General features: G+C 44.2%; 1 protein-coding gene across 1 annotated transcript in view; it reads right to left on the reverse strand.

Moving 5' to 3' along the window:
- The window catches only part of Nln (neurolysin), a 102,254-nt gene that overhangs the window by 15,897 nt on the left and 71,414 nt on the right, over nt 1-14,943 (reverse strand). The window contains exons 10-12 of the mRNA XM_004671197.2: nt 5,327-5,513; nt 4,853-4,981; nt 3,462-3,598 (exon numbers count right to left, since the gene is read on the reverse strand). Coding sequence (XP_004671254.2) covers nt 3,462-3,598; nt 4,853-4,981; nt 5,327-5,513 — 453 coding nt within the window. The remainder of the gene's footprint in view (nt 1-3,461; nt 3,599-4,852; nt 4,982-5,326; nt 5,514-14,943) is intronic.

Genomic DNA, 14,943 nt, shown 5'->3' on the forward strand with positions numbered 1-14,943 from the left:
GGCAGGAGGACTGCTGTAAGTTCAAGGTTAGAGTGGGCTACATGGCAAAACACAGAGGGCTAGGGATATGGCTAAGTGGTTAAAGATACTTGATTGCAAAGCCTGGTGGTCGGGGTTCGATTCCCCAGTGCTCACGTAAAGCCAGATGCACAAAGTGGCTCATGCTCTGTCTAGAGTTCATCTACAGTGACAGGAGGCCCTTGTGTGCCTATACTCTGTGTTTCTCGTACTCTCTGTCTTATATAAATAACTAAAACATTTAAAAGGCACACACACGTAAGAGTGTTGTGGGGCTTTATCCCCTCCTGCTTTCTCATGTGCAAGAGCTCTTAATAATCTTGCCTTTTTCATTCTCTTAATTAATAAAGTCTTTCTAAGCTTTAAAAAAATACTGGAGAATTTTTGGATTAAAAGAAGTATGCTCAAGCCAGTAGCAGTGGATGATCACTGTGAGTTCTAGGCCACTCTGGGACTACAGAGTGAGTTCCAGGTCAGGTTGGGCTAGAGTGAGACTCTACCTCGAGAAAACAAAACAAAACAAAAAGTCCTCTCTTAATTTGAAAAAAAAAAAGGTCATTTTTTTTTTGTTTGTTTGTTTGTTTTTCGAGGTAGGGTCTCACTCTAGTCTAGGCTGACCTGGAATTCACTATGGAGTCTCAGGGTGGCCTCGAACTCATGGTGATCCTCCTACCTCTGCCTCCTGAGTGCTGGGATTAAAGGCGTGCACCACCACACTTGGCTAAAAGTGTCAATTTTTAATAATAACCCATGTACTGTGTTATGTTCACAGGAATATAAGGAAGTAGTCTGTGAGAAAGCAGAGAAGAAAACTAAACCTCAGAGTGCCTCTCTTGAAGCACATTTTAAAATCAAAATCTGAACATGCTGTATCAAGAACTTTGTATTCTTTCATCTTATACAATAGTTACATTAAACATTCCAGAGATAAGCAAAAGCACACTGAAGCCCTTCCTCAATGTCTACATGCACTGTTTTGGTCAGAGGACAGAAAGATCCTTCTGGCTTGGGTGATCTGTAAGACTTCATAAGTGAGTAGTTTTGTGAGTGAGATCTTTGGGAAAGGTGGGCTTTTTGAGGTGTACAGTCAGGAAGCTATAATATTATTTATTTATGTATTTATTTGGTTTTTCGAGGCAGGTCTCACTCTAGCTCAGGCTGACGTGGAACTCACTATGTAGTTTCAAGGTGGCCGTAAGGATCCTCCTTAAAGGTGGCCTTGATGATCCTCCTACCTCTGCCTCCCAAGTGCTGGGATTAAAGGTATGTGCCACCATGCTGGGCAATATAATTTATTTTGAGGTAGGGTCTCATGTAGCCCAGGCTGGTCTCAAATTTGCTATGTAGCCAAGGATGACCCTGAACCCCAGAGTGTCTCCTGTCCCCACCTCCTAAGTGCTGGGATTATAGGCCTATAACACCACACCTGGCTCAAGGAAGGCATACATAAGGATTCAGGAGCTCAGGAGTTAGGGCACTAGTCTGCGAAGCCTGAGGACCCAAGTATGATTCCCCAGTGCCCACTGAAGCCAGGGGCACAAAATGACGCATGCATCTGGAGTTAGTTTGCAGTAGCTGGGGGCTCTGGCATACTCATTCTCTCTCTCTCTCTTTCTCTCTCTCTCATATATATTTATGGGAGGGGGAGAGGGAGAGAAGGGGCACTTCAGAGCCTCCAGACACTGCAAATGAATTACAGATGTATATGCTACCTTGTGCATCTGGCTTGCATGACTCCTGGGGAATTGAACCTCCTGGCCCTAGGCTTTGCAGGCAAGCTTCTTAACCACTAAGCCATCTCTCTAGCCCAGCCCTCATTTCTTTTTTTAATAATTTTTCTTTTTTTAATCTTTATTTATTTAAGAGCAACAGGCAGAGAAAGAGGCAGAGAGAGATAGAGGGAGAGAGAGAATGGGTGCGCCAGGGCTTCCAGCCACTGCAAACGAACTCCAGACGCGTGCGCCCCCTTGTGCATCTGGCTAATGTAGGTCCTGGGGAACCGAGCCTTGAACCAGGGTCCTCAGGCTTCATAGACAAGTGCATAACCGCTAAGCCATCTCTCCAGTCCCTTCATTTCTTTTTTTAAATAACAAAAGACTGAGACTGGGCATGGTGGCACAGCCTATAATCCTAACAGCTTGGAGGCTGAGGCAGGAGGATCACAAGTTTGATGACAGCCTGGGCAACACAGCGAACTCTGGAGGGTGTGTGGTGGGGAAGTCGACATAGTAGAGAAGCAGAGGGGAGTTGGGAGGAAGACAGTAACGGGATGAGGCGGGTACGGGGGAGCAGGCAGATGGGGTCACAGTGTCCCCAGAGCACTCGGGCAGGAGCCATCTCTACAAGCAGACGGTGGAGGAGTCAGGGCCAGGTACTTGCTGAAGGTCACGCACAAGTCAGAGCACATGTGCGAGCAAGAGCAGGTAGCCAATCTTAAGGTCAGGTCAGGTCACTAGTGGGTGGGGCGGGGTGGGAGATGGATCCCTCGGAATGAATAGTGAGCATAGGACATGGGTAGCCTGGAGGGATTTTTTTTTTAAGGGGGAAAGGAGTGAGAAGATGGAAGGTCTACATTGCACCAGTATATTTCAATTTGTACCCATGACAGACACTATTTAGTCTAGAAACAAGCAAAAAAAAAAAAAAAAAAAAAAAAAAAAAAAAAATCCAGAGAGAAACTTGTCTGACTGAAATAAGCAACGAGAGCCTGGTTTTGATAATTTGTTCTACTAATTTCTGAATTAAACAGAACTTGAAAACACCCTGGAAATACATCAGTCTTACAAGTACTGGGACGGCTGAGTCTTCAATGAGAATGGAAACTGGGGGTGGCCACAGAAAGGAAAGGCCGACAGCCGCCACCTGGCAGTCACCTCCCTGCGTGTGGCAGAGGTGGCTCAGGTTAAGGAAGCAGCAGAAGTCCCAAAGGCACTTAGTTACAAACGAGCTAGTGGGTGGAGTACACCTGTCACAGGAAAACGGGACCTCCCACAGAAAACATGCAGAGAAAGGGCCTAGAGAAAACCAGCATGTGGGAGACCATTTACACCAGAAGAAGCTTTCCTCCCAGCCTCTTATAAAACTAAACAACACTGCACAGCACATGTCAAAACTAGCAGCTATAAATTCTCCAATGTCTAAACAAGGCTTTGAATTTTTAATTATGCAATGTACTGGAATGTTAATAAGCAAGAAAATGCAGTAGGTTTTTTTTAAGCCTATAGAATCAAGAGTTAATCACTTGCACACTGAAACTTAATGATGTATGATGATTTGAGAAGATGCAGAGCCTTGAAGTTAAAAGCTGTTACCAAACCTTTTACTTTAAGATCTAGATGTCATAAATATTTTATACTAGGAGTTGAAGGAGAGAAGACAACTGCAAAATTAACAAAAGAAAACACACACACACACACACACACACACACACACACACACCATACCTCTGGATTCATTATCCCTTCTTTTTTAAAACAGCTGTAAAACATATCCATGGAAAATACTTCACTCCAAAGATATCCATAGTACTGGCCATCATAGCCCCCTGTCAAGTGCCCGAAAGTGGCCGGCATGTGTGTGCCTTTAAAAAAAAAGGTAACATTTTAATCAACAAGGTGGCAAACGTTCATTATTAGGTTATTAGTTAAAGTTTCCCTTTGGAAAGCCCTATTGTGGGAGAAGAGAGTGAATGATAGGCTCTGACCTCCAGTACGCCCTGGTTGAGTATGCCCTTGGCCAAGATGCTGGCAAGCTTCGCTCCTATCAGTGGCTCGGCTGCTGAGCTGGTTTCAGCCTGCACTGTGGAATGCGTGACAACAGTTTGAGAGGCACTGTCCACACCCACCAGGTAGCTCAGTTGTGAGCCAGCCCTTTCTTCTCCCTTCGATACCAATTTGTCTTTAAAAAGAAATATCCTAATAGCAGCCCTATTCTTGCTCATAATTTTTTTCTGGAGTGACGATCAAATCCACAGCCTTGTATATGCTGGGTAAACGCTGTCATGCTGAGGTAGAAGCCTAGCTTCCTGCTACACTTCTTAATTTCTAGGATTCCTGAGAATATGCACTTGCTTTAACTTGATCATTTCAGAAAAGAACACCTTACTTGAAAAGCAGAAAAAAGTACACTCAATGTACACTCCAGGTTGCCTTAAGTAGGGTACGATGAAAGTGGCTTGAGGCACAAAGTTCCTCCCAGCCTTACTATAAACAGATCACTGGCGGAAGTAAGGAGGCTAGAATGACTCAAACAACCATTCTTATCTTAATATCCTCTATAAGTATGGCTGATTCACTTCAGCAACAACTTCCTTGGTTAAAAAAAAAAAAAAACTAACCTTACAAACTTCATACAAATTTACATCTAAACTTTAAAAGTACATATAAATTTCAACTCACACACTCTAACAAATGCCATGGGTCAGGCAGTGCCAAAATGGTTTAAACTGGCCTTGGAATCAGTACCAAAGAAGTTCCTGCTTCTCCCTAAAAATAAATAAACAAATAAGATGCCCCTCTGCCAACGTCTGACTGAAGATCACAGGGAAGTCACGGTGCTTTCGGGGAGAGAGGAACAGCGAGAGGGCTGCCAAGCGTGGACGGCGCTCTCTGCTCTGGGGCGGAGGCCAATGGCTCATGCCTGATTACACTAAAATGCTGTGAATCTGGAGCCACCTGCCCTTTAAGAACACAGGGTGCCTCATAAGGGCATCACAGGCTTATCTAAAAGCCACGGTCTAATGAGACCTGAGTAACTCCACTCCCGCGCCCCGTGGTGTGGCGACATGCCCTAGGCTTCATAGGACACGTGAACTCAAGTGATGGCGTTTACGCACCTGGAGTGGCCGCGACACCTAGGATTTCTGTGCAGTGTTTAGCATATTCACTCGCGGCATCCAGTGATGTGTTGGTATGGAGTGACTGATCCACCTTGCTCAAAACGATTTGGCGCAGGGTCAGGAGACCTAATAAGGTAAGAATGTTTGAGCATGTTTTGGAGAAGCAAGAACTCCATGTTCTAATGCCACAAGATCACAGATTTCAAAATTGACTCCAGTAATACTCGTTACAAAAGAGGAAACAAGATGAAAAGATACCTCAGTCCATATAAGATTTAAAAGGTCCTTTTTTTTATTAGACATAATCCTAGCATTCTCCATTCCAATATATTTAGTGCTTTCCTCACACTCATACTCTTTGGGCATATTATTATTAAAGTGAAGAAAAGCCCTACAGAAGAAACAGCTGCCCAGGAATTCTACATCAAGCAACTCCCACTCATTTTCCTTTTCTAAAATGACAAGTCATACCTGTGTTGACGAGTCTAGAAGCAACAAGCTTTTCTAGCAGATCATCTGTAATAGGGCTTCCATTTTTATAATGTTTTGACAGTTTTCGCAGGGAATCAACATCCCACACCCAATTTTCAAGCATCTGTGATGGCACCTCCACGAAGTCAGTTTCTACATTCGTTCCGCTAAATCGAGCAAAATCGGTCTAGAAAGCAAAGGCAGGGGTACTTTTAAGGCTCCAAGTAAAAGCCACATGGACAGTTATGATTAAGACCCGTCAGGACTTAAGGGAGACTCAGAGCCAACCTTGCATCTGATGAGGAGCTACCATAACCTCATGTTTAACTGAAAACAACACACCTCAGTCAAATAACAAGACTCCAGGGCTGGGGGACTGGCTCAGTGGTTAAAGGCCCTTGCTTATAAAGCCTACCAGTCTGGGTTTAATTTCCTAGTATCCACATAGTGCCCGATACACAAAGTAGCACAGATGTCTTCAACTCCTTTGCAGTGGCGGTAGGCCTTGGTGTGCCCATATTCTCCGGAAAATAAAAATTGAAAAAAGAAAAAAACTTCAAATACTCAATGTTGTTATTATTTTTTTTCTTAGTTCTTTTGAGGTAGGGTTGCATTCTAGTCCAGGCTGACCTGCATTTCACTCTGTAGTCTCAGGGTGGCCTCGAACCCATGGCGATCCTCCTACCTCTGCCTCCCAAGTGCTGGGATTAAAGGTGTGTGCCACCACACCCGGCTCAATGTTAAAGCATTATTTCATTCTTTTACATTATATACTAAGGTGCAGGGAGCATGGCTCAGTGGTGGGGAGCTTGCCTAGCGTGTGCAAGGCCCTGGGTTCAATCCCCAGCCTATGAAAAAAAAAAAAAGGCAACTTGAACAACCACTATGAAAAACTTACTGAAAATAGGAAAATCAGTAAAAATAAGCTTTAAATTTTAAAAGTAATGATATTTTTTTTTTAAAGAATTTTCCATTAGGACTGGGATGTAGCTCGCTGGTAAAATGCTAGTCTGGCATATGGAAGGACGTGGGTTTGACGCCAAACACTGCCTGCCCCACCTGCCCCCTAAAAAAAGGAGAAGGGCTGGAGAGATAGCTTACCAGTTAATACATTTGCATGCAAAGCCAAAGGACCTCTGTTCGACTCCCCAGGACTCCCGTAAGCTGTACAAGGTGGCATGTATGTTTGGAGTTCGTATGCTGTGGCTGGAGGCCCTGGCACGCCCACCCTCTTTCTCTCTCTCTCAAATAAATAAATTTAAAAAATAATTTTAAAAAAGGAAAAGAAAAAAGTTTTCTATTAAAAATTTTTCTATTAAAAAGACAATTTCTGGGCTGGAGAGATGGCTTAGCTGTTAAACGCTTGCCTGGAAAGCCTAAGGACCCTGGTTCAAGGCTCGATTCTCCAGGACCCATGTTAGCCAGATGCACAAAGGGGCACATGCATCTGGAGTTTGTTTGCAGTGGCTGGAGGCCCTGGCATGTTCATTCTCTCTTTCCCTCTGCCTGTTTCTCTGTCTGTCACTCTCAAATAAATAAAAATAAACAGGGCTGGAGAGATGGCTTAGCGGTTAAGCACTTGCCTGTGAAGCCTAAGGACCCCGGTTCGAGGCTCGGTTCCCCAGGTCCCACGTTAGCCAGATGCACAAGGGGGCGCACGCGTCTGGAGTTCGTTTGCAGAGGCTGGAAGCCCTGGCGCGCCCATTCTCTCTCTCTCCCTCTATCTGTCTTTCTCTCTGTGTCTGTCGCTCTCAAATAAATAAATTAAAAAAATTTAAAAAAATAAACAAAAAAATATTTTAAAATATAAAAGACAATTTCCCTAAGATAAGCGGCTTCTCCCCCTCGTCGTGCTGTTTACTGCCCACTCTACATGCCTTTCTGGGCATCATCATTACTGCCTAAGTACAAGCTTACATCAGCCAATGGGGTGTTACAACATTACAATTGGTTTCTGTGTGTGTGTGATGTTTTGTATCCTAACTCTACACCAGTGATTCTAAGATAATTGTACAGTGGAAAGCCTGAGTTTCACTCAGATTGAGTAGAGAAAAGCCACTTGCAAGTTAAGTCTGCAAATAAATTAGAAAACGTTAAAGCACCTGTGTTGGAAATGAAGGGCTTAACTCCAAGGGCCTAAGAGAAGAGAGCTTTAACAACAAAGACCAAAACCAAAAAATATGCACATTTTAAGAAGCCACTGTTTTGAAAGTTTTTGTATGAGATGTCAGGAAAGTTCTCAAGCAGAAAGATACCAAGAAGGTAGACCAGGTAGTAAGTTTTTCTATTTTTTTCTTTTTAAAATATTTATTTATTTATTTATTTATTTAGAGAAAGAGAAAGAGAGAATGGGCATACCAGGCCCTCCAGCCACTGCAAATGAACTCCAGATGCATGTGCCCCCTTGTGTATTTGGCTTATGTGGTATTGGGGAATCGAACCTGGGTCCTTTGTCTTTGCAGGCAGGCACCTTAATCGTTAAGCCCCCTCTCCAGCCCTCTGTTGTTTTTATTCATGTTTTTCAGACCAGTGATTTTTTTTTTAAATTTTTATTTATTTATTTATTTGAGAGCGACAGACACAGAGAGAAAGACAGATAGGGGGAGAGAGAGAGAATGGGCACGCCAGGGCTTCCAGCCTCTGCAAACGAACTCCAGACGCGTGCGCCCCCTTGTGCATCTGGCTAACATGGGTCCTGGGGAATTGAGCCTCGAACCGGGGTCCTTAGGCTTCACAGGCGAGCGCTTAACCGCTAAGCCATCTCTCCAGCCCCAGACCAGCAGTGATTTTTAACCTTCGTGCCATCTACAGAACACTTGCAAACGGTCACAAAGACGACGGGCACGGGGCCCCACGGGGTCGCGGGCAGGATGGGGCCGCCCTCCTGTGGTTGCTCCCTGTGCCGGGGCCTGCTTTGCAGGCCAGGTGCCTCCCGTTCCTGCGCCCTCCAGGCTCACGCGGGGGGCAGGAAGAGGACCGAGCCACGCGGAAGGCAGCAGATGGAGTGCCGAGTCAGCAGCTCGGAACCATTCCGCTTTTGGCCCAGGGCAGAGGCAGATGTCAATGCGCCATCGCACATCCTGTCCTCCTCTCTTTATGCAGAAACACGTTTTGCTTGACTTCCCAGCGTAATTATGCTGATTCTAGATAGGCAGAACTGCAGCACTGGAGGGCCAAGAGAAACGCCAATCACCGGGCACTGGATGTCCTCTGTTCAGGACACCCCAATAAAAATTCTCACAGGAGCCGGGCGTGGTGGCGCACACCTTTAATCCCAGCACTTGGGAGGCAGAGGTAGGAGGATCCCCATGAGTTCGAGGCCACCCTGAGACTACAGAGTTAATTCCAGGTCAGCCTGGACCAGAGTGAGACCCTACCTCAAAAAACAAAAAACAAAACAAAACAAAAATTCTCTCAGGGAGAGAGGATTAGGCTCCCAGAAATAGAAGATTTTGCTGGTGTATAGTAGTTTTAAGATTACATCCCACAAAAAACAATCCAATGCAGTTATTATAGCAACTATATCTACAGAGACTCTATAAGGCACACATCATGTCAAACTCTACATCAATGGTTTGGTGTAAATCCCCACACAGTTGTGTGGTGTAAGTACTATTATCTCCACTTGAGAAAAAGGAGAACTGAGGCACACAGAGATTAATGATTGAACTAGGATTTAAAACCAAGTGGCCTGACTCCCTAACTTATGATCTTCACTATGAATGTGAGGGTATCTCTCAATGGAAAATAAAGGGGTAAAATTATATTTCAAAAGCAAAAAATCCTTTTAAAAGAGATCCAGAATACAAATATCTTTTATCAAGCTTTTCTTTTATGTGAAAAACTAAAGTGTGTTTCCTGAGAAATAGGACTTCCTTCAAAGCCTGGAGATCGTTCAAAGATCAAACACGAGCCTGCGATGTGAAAGGTCAGCCTTTGCACCTGTCTCTCCTGAACCCGGATTCTGTAACGCTGCCTGATCGCTTCGTAAACTACTGCTCTTGACAGGTACTAACAGCGGACGTGAGAGCAAACATGGTGTCGTCAGCGACTGCCATACGGAACCACAGAAATGTAAGCTTTGTATATCCTTGCTTGTGTCACGATTTCCCACTCGGTCTTTAGAAAATGGGGACAATAAACTTCCAATAACAAGAAGCCGGGCTCTTTTTCCCTCTCCACCCTCTTGCTCTGTGTGTGCTGGAGTGAGTTTGGGGGAGGGGTGCCAACTCAGTATCCAGGCAAAAATATGAACAAATGAATAACTCATGAGTTAGGGTTAAAACGGGACAAGTAAGAGACCACACAGCCATGTCGGCAGAACAGAGAGGGCTCTTTCCACCCCAAAGCACAGCCCGTGAATGAACGGATCAGCGACGTTCCTACAGAACAAAGGGCAGTGTGTGTCAGGAATGAGGAAAACGCTAACAACAGCCCTCCTGCTTACTAATTTCCCAGAAGTCAGCCAGGCTGTTTCTCTGGGAGCAACATCATCTTACATATTTTTCAAATGAGGAGGACAAAAATGAAAATAACCAATTTCAGCAAACAACTAAATTCCCAAGCCCGAGCGTTCTTCAGTCAGCCACTGGGGAAGTCCACACGGAGGCCTAGGTAGGACTCGTGTCCTGGCAGCTGATGGGGACTTGCATGCAGCGCGCATCGCTGCTCAGTCTTCCCTCACCGTTGACCACACATTCCTAGTTCTTGAGTCACACAGAATCACAAAAGGTAATACTTCACATAGTTCCCAGTGAGATCAATTTGACACTGTTGGAAGTTGATAGCTGGTGAGCCCTCATAGTCAATAAAAGTACTGTATCATCACATAAAATAATCCAATTAAGCTGGGCAAGGTGGCACACACCTTAAATCCTAGCACTGGGAGGCAGAGGTAGGAGGACTGCCACCACGAGTTGGAGGCCACCCTGAAACTACACAGTAAATTCCAGGTCAGCCTGGGCTACAGTGAGACACTACCTTGAAAAAAAAAGAAAAGCAACAACAACAACAAAAACCCCAACACATCAAAACAAAACAAAACTTATCCAATTAAATTGTTTTGCAAATAATTTTTCAAAAGTTTTAGAGCATGTTTGCTGTGGAAAACATTTCCACACTAAAAGTCTGGGAAACAATGTAACTTAGATTTCCTTCGGAGAGAGGTTCTTAAGAGGAATAAAATGCCTAAATGTGAGATTTAAAAAAAACTCTTTCAAATGAACATTAGGTATACTATATTACAGACTTAAAACAGATGATACCATAGAGATTAGCTTCTGAATTCCTACACTGCATTGAGAAAGGAGTAAAATGATACAAAAATGTCACTTGAGCTTTTGCTATAAAGGTTGAGGTATTATGGGTTATTGTCCTAATTAAGTTCCTTTGACTGGTTACGACTGCATATCGTTTTCATGACAACAGATTCCAAGTCAAAGAAGAGACAGCAGCTGAAATCAGTGCATGCCCTGTGTTGAGGAAAAAGGACAGGCCACAGGAGAACTGAGCCTGGCTGTCCAAGGTGATCCACTATCAATTTAATAGCAGTCATTCCACATCCTCAGCTATCTGATCTACTCCCAAGTCCAGGGATAATGGACAAGTTTATATAACAAGGCAAGACATTTAAGAATAAAGTGCACTATCTATTAGACTTTGCCATAGACAGATAGTTAAAAGTGGCCAGGCATGGTGGCACACCTTTAGTCCTAGCACTCGGGAGGCCAAGGTAGGAGGATCGCCATGAGTTCAAGGCCAGCCTGAGACTACATAGTGGATTTCAGGGCTAGAGTGAAAAGCTTTAAAAAAAAATTTTTTTTAAAGTCACAGTTTTATCTTCCCACATATCTAGTTACCACTGAAAATAACAACAGTAATAAATGATATGAAAATGCGAAGGTTAGTACATCTCATTCTTCATTCTATGGCCCCAATACAGCACATGCCCACAAAGTAAGCAGTGCTCGGTGGATATCTGAAAAACGAATGAAGTGAGAGATGACTGCTTCTGTGTGAACGGAAGGCGAAGATATCTTCTTGCCTTATGCTGCACTGGCCGCTTATCCCCACTCTAGTATCACCTCTGCACACTATCTTTGAATACTTATTTCCTCCATTTAACTTAAGAATATTATGCTTTTGTTTTTTAAAAGATTTATTAAAAAAATATTTTTGTAATTTTTGTTTATTTATTTGAGAGAGACAGAGAGGGACAGAAAGAGGCAGATAGGGAGAGGGAGAGAGAATGGGCGCGCCAGGGCCTCCAGCCACTGCAAACGAACTCCAGACGCGTGCGCCCCCTTGTACATCTGGCTAACGTGGGTCCTGGGGAGTTGAGCCTCGAATCGGGGTCCTTAGGCTTCACAGGCAAGTGCTTAACCGCTAAGCCACCTCTCCAGCCCAAAAGATTTATTTTTTAATTTAATTTATTTATTTGGGAGCGACAGACAGAGTAAAAGGTAGAGAGAGAGAAAGAATGGGCATGTCAGGGCCTCCAGACACTGCAAACAAACTCCAGACGCGTGTGCCCCCTTGTGCATCTGGCTAACGTGGGTCCTGGGGAATCGAGCCTTGAACCGGGGTCCTTAGGCTTCACAGGCAAGTGCTTAACCACAAAGCCATCTCTCCAGCCCTACTTTTATTTTTTTTATTACACCAAAACCAGTTTTGGTGAACCAGTGAGTTTACTGAGGTTACTTGCAGAGCAGGGTGAGGGGCTGCTTACGGGAGCAAACACAGCTGTACCATGAGAAGTCTTATCTCACCCTGGCCAACAACTTCCTCATAGCTTAATATGATGCTTCGAACTTCTTTTCATTTTTGCCTTTCATAGCCCCAAGCTGACCCCTAAACACTCAAGATACAATTAATATTTCTTGTTTTGAATCCTGTCCTATCATTAGCAATATGTCAAGCACAGGAGATAATAAATCATCTCAACTGTGTTCTCCTTAAAGAAATTATCTTCTTGCGCAGTGGATAAAGGGCTTGCTGTGCAAGCATGATGATCCACAGAACGCTCATGGAAGCTGGACACAGCAGTACGCATCTGTAATCCTAGAGCTCCTATGGCAAGATGGGAGGTGGAGAATGAAGCTCAGGAGACAGCCATGGCACAAGTGCGTACATACATGTATCTCTCTCTCTCTCTCTCACACACACACACACACACACACACACAGATTAAAAACATCATTTTCCAGCTGAAGAGATGGCTTAGCGGTTAAGCGCTTGCCTGTGAAGCCTAAGGACCCCAGTTCAAGGCTCAACTCCCCAGGACCCACGTTAGCCAGATGTACAAGGGGGCACACGTGTCTGGAATTCATTTGCAGTGGCTGGAAGCCCTGGAGTGCCCATTCTCTCTCTCTCTCTCTGCCTCTTTCCCTCTCTCTGTCGCTCTCAAATAAATAAAAGTAAAAAAAAAATTAAAAACATCATTTTCTGGGCTGGAAAGATGGCTCCGTGATTAAGGCACTTGCCTTCAAAACCTCAGGATCTGGCTCGATTCCCCAGGACCCATGTAAAGCTGATGCACAAGGTGGCACATGCATTTGGAGTTCCTTTGCAGTAGCTGGAGGCCCTGGGGTGTTCATCCTCTCTCTCTCTCTCAAAATAAATAAATTAAATTTTAAAAATCACTTTCAAATCATTTAAAAAAATAACACATATGGGCTGGGAAGTGGTTAAAGATACTTGATTGCAAAGCCTACAGACTTAGGTTCAAATCCCCAGGACCCATGTAAAGCCAGAGGCACAAAGTGGTGCATATTTCTGAAGTTTGTTTGCAGTGGCAGGAGGTCCTGGTCCATGCCCAGAGAGGGCTCTTTCTCTTGTAAATAAATAAATAAATAATTAAAAAAATATACATATGGAAAACATACTAGATAAAAAACAGATAACCTTATTTTTGAAACCAATGAATGTTACACAGGTTCACATTTTGGCTTATGAGGTTAGTTAGCATTTATTCTATATGTACATATGTCTGTGTCTATATATGCACAAGTGAACCCCAAACAAGAAGCAGTGATCCTGAAAGAAATCAAGTCTGGTGCAAAGGTCTCTGAAGTGTTCACAGAGGAATGTGGCATGAGATAAACTCACACCTTCACATTATAATTATTAGGAAGGCATGTAATCACTTAGGAGGAAGTCTATGCATCTGGAGTGCATGTGGGGGACCAAACTGAAACACATGAACCAGCCACCCCTCGCGCGCAAAATGAGGGCCAAGGAGCAGCAGCGGGGGCAGGGCGGAAGACCCGGGGCAGGTGCTCCGAAGGCTCAGGGTGCTTTGACTTGGAAAATGGGAGGGGGTAATGTATCCCTCTACAGCAGCGAGAGTACTGTGGAGAGAAAAGTGAACAAATGGGCACACACAGTAGACTATGTGCTTGGCTAGCACGTGCTCAGTGGACTCTGGCAGCTTCTGCTGCTGTCTCCTTTTTTTCTTCGTATCTACTTGCTCATTCTTTTAAAAATATTTTATTTATTGACTTATCTATTTATTCATTTATTTGGGATACAGATTGGGGGGATGGGTACATAGAGCCTCCTAGCCACTGCAAACAAACTCCAGACACATGCGCCACCTTGTGTGCATGTACGACCTTGTGCGCTTGCATCACCTTTGTGTGCCTGGCTTATGTGGGATCTGGAGAGTTGAACATGGATTAACCCCCAGATGCCTTTTTTGTTCTTTTGTTTTTGGAGGTAGGGTCTCGGTCTAGCCCAGGCTGACCTGGAATTCACTCTGTAATCTCAGGGTGGCCTTCAACTCTCGGCGATCCTCCTACCTCTGCCTCCCAAGAGCTGGGATTAAAGGCATGTGCCACCATGCCCGGCCCAGATGCCTTTTAATCCAGTGTTTTTGTCAGAACACGAGGGTGCTCCCTGAGAGAGTTGTTTGTTTACAGTGGTATTTAATTCACATATTTAGAGCAGACAAGATGGTCTGATAGTTCATAGATTATTACAAGTCATATTGTTTGGGGTTTCACTTTTTTTTTAATAAGGCTTTGTAGTGATACTGGGTTTCCCTAAAATAATTATCTCTTTATAGTTCCAAAGTGATTACTGCCCTTAATGTACAACCCAACACCAACAAAGGCATCACCATGGAGGCCGGGGAGAGGCATCGCTCTTCCACTGTGTAGTTCAAAAGGCCAGAGATTCCTAAGAACTTGAACCACGACAAAGCCACAAAACAGGAACAGATACGGCCTCTTGATTGCTATCTTCAAAGTTACCTGCTGCCTGGCAGTGTAAACACCAGACAGTACCAGTGAAACTCATGACTGATGACGTAAGAAAGAAACACAGTGAGCTAGTGTAGCCACATGCTTGGAAACTGGAAGGCCCAGCAGATGCAGTTAAGTAAATACCACTGTGACAAGCTTCGGTGAGTTTCTCTGGTCATTGGCACATTCTGACTGCCACCAGTGGAGAAGCCAAACATTGAGATGTCATGTCTTAAAAATCAACCCACTGTAGTGGACACTAAATTCATAAGAGTTTATGAACTTCCTTATTTACTACCATCTGTTTTAGGTCAGTATCAAAGGGCTCCCCTCTCCCCCACCAAGGTAAGGTCTTACTCTAGCCCAGACTGGCCT

The sequence above is a fragment of the Jaculus jaculus genome, chromosome 20 (assembly GCF_020740685.1).
Source record: "Jaculus jaculus isolate mJacJac1 chromosome 20, mJacJac1.mat.Y.cur, whole genome shotgun sequence".
Taxonomy (NCBI): Eukaryota; Metazoa; Chordata; class Mammalia; order Rodentia; family Dipodidae; genus Jaculus; species Jaculus jaculus.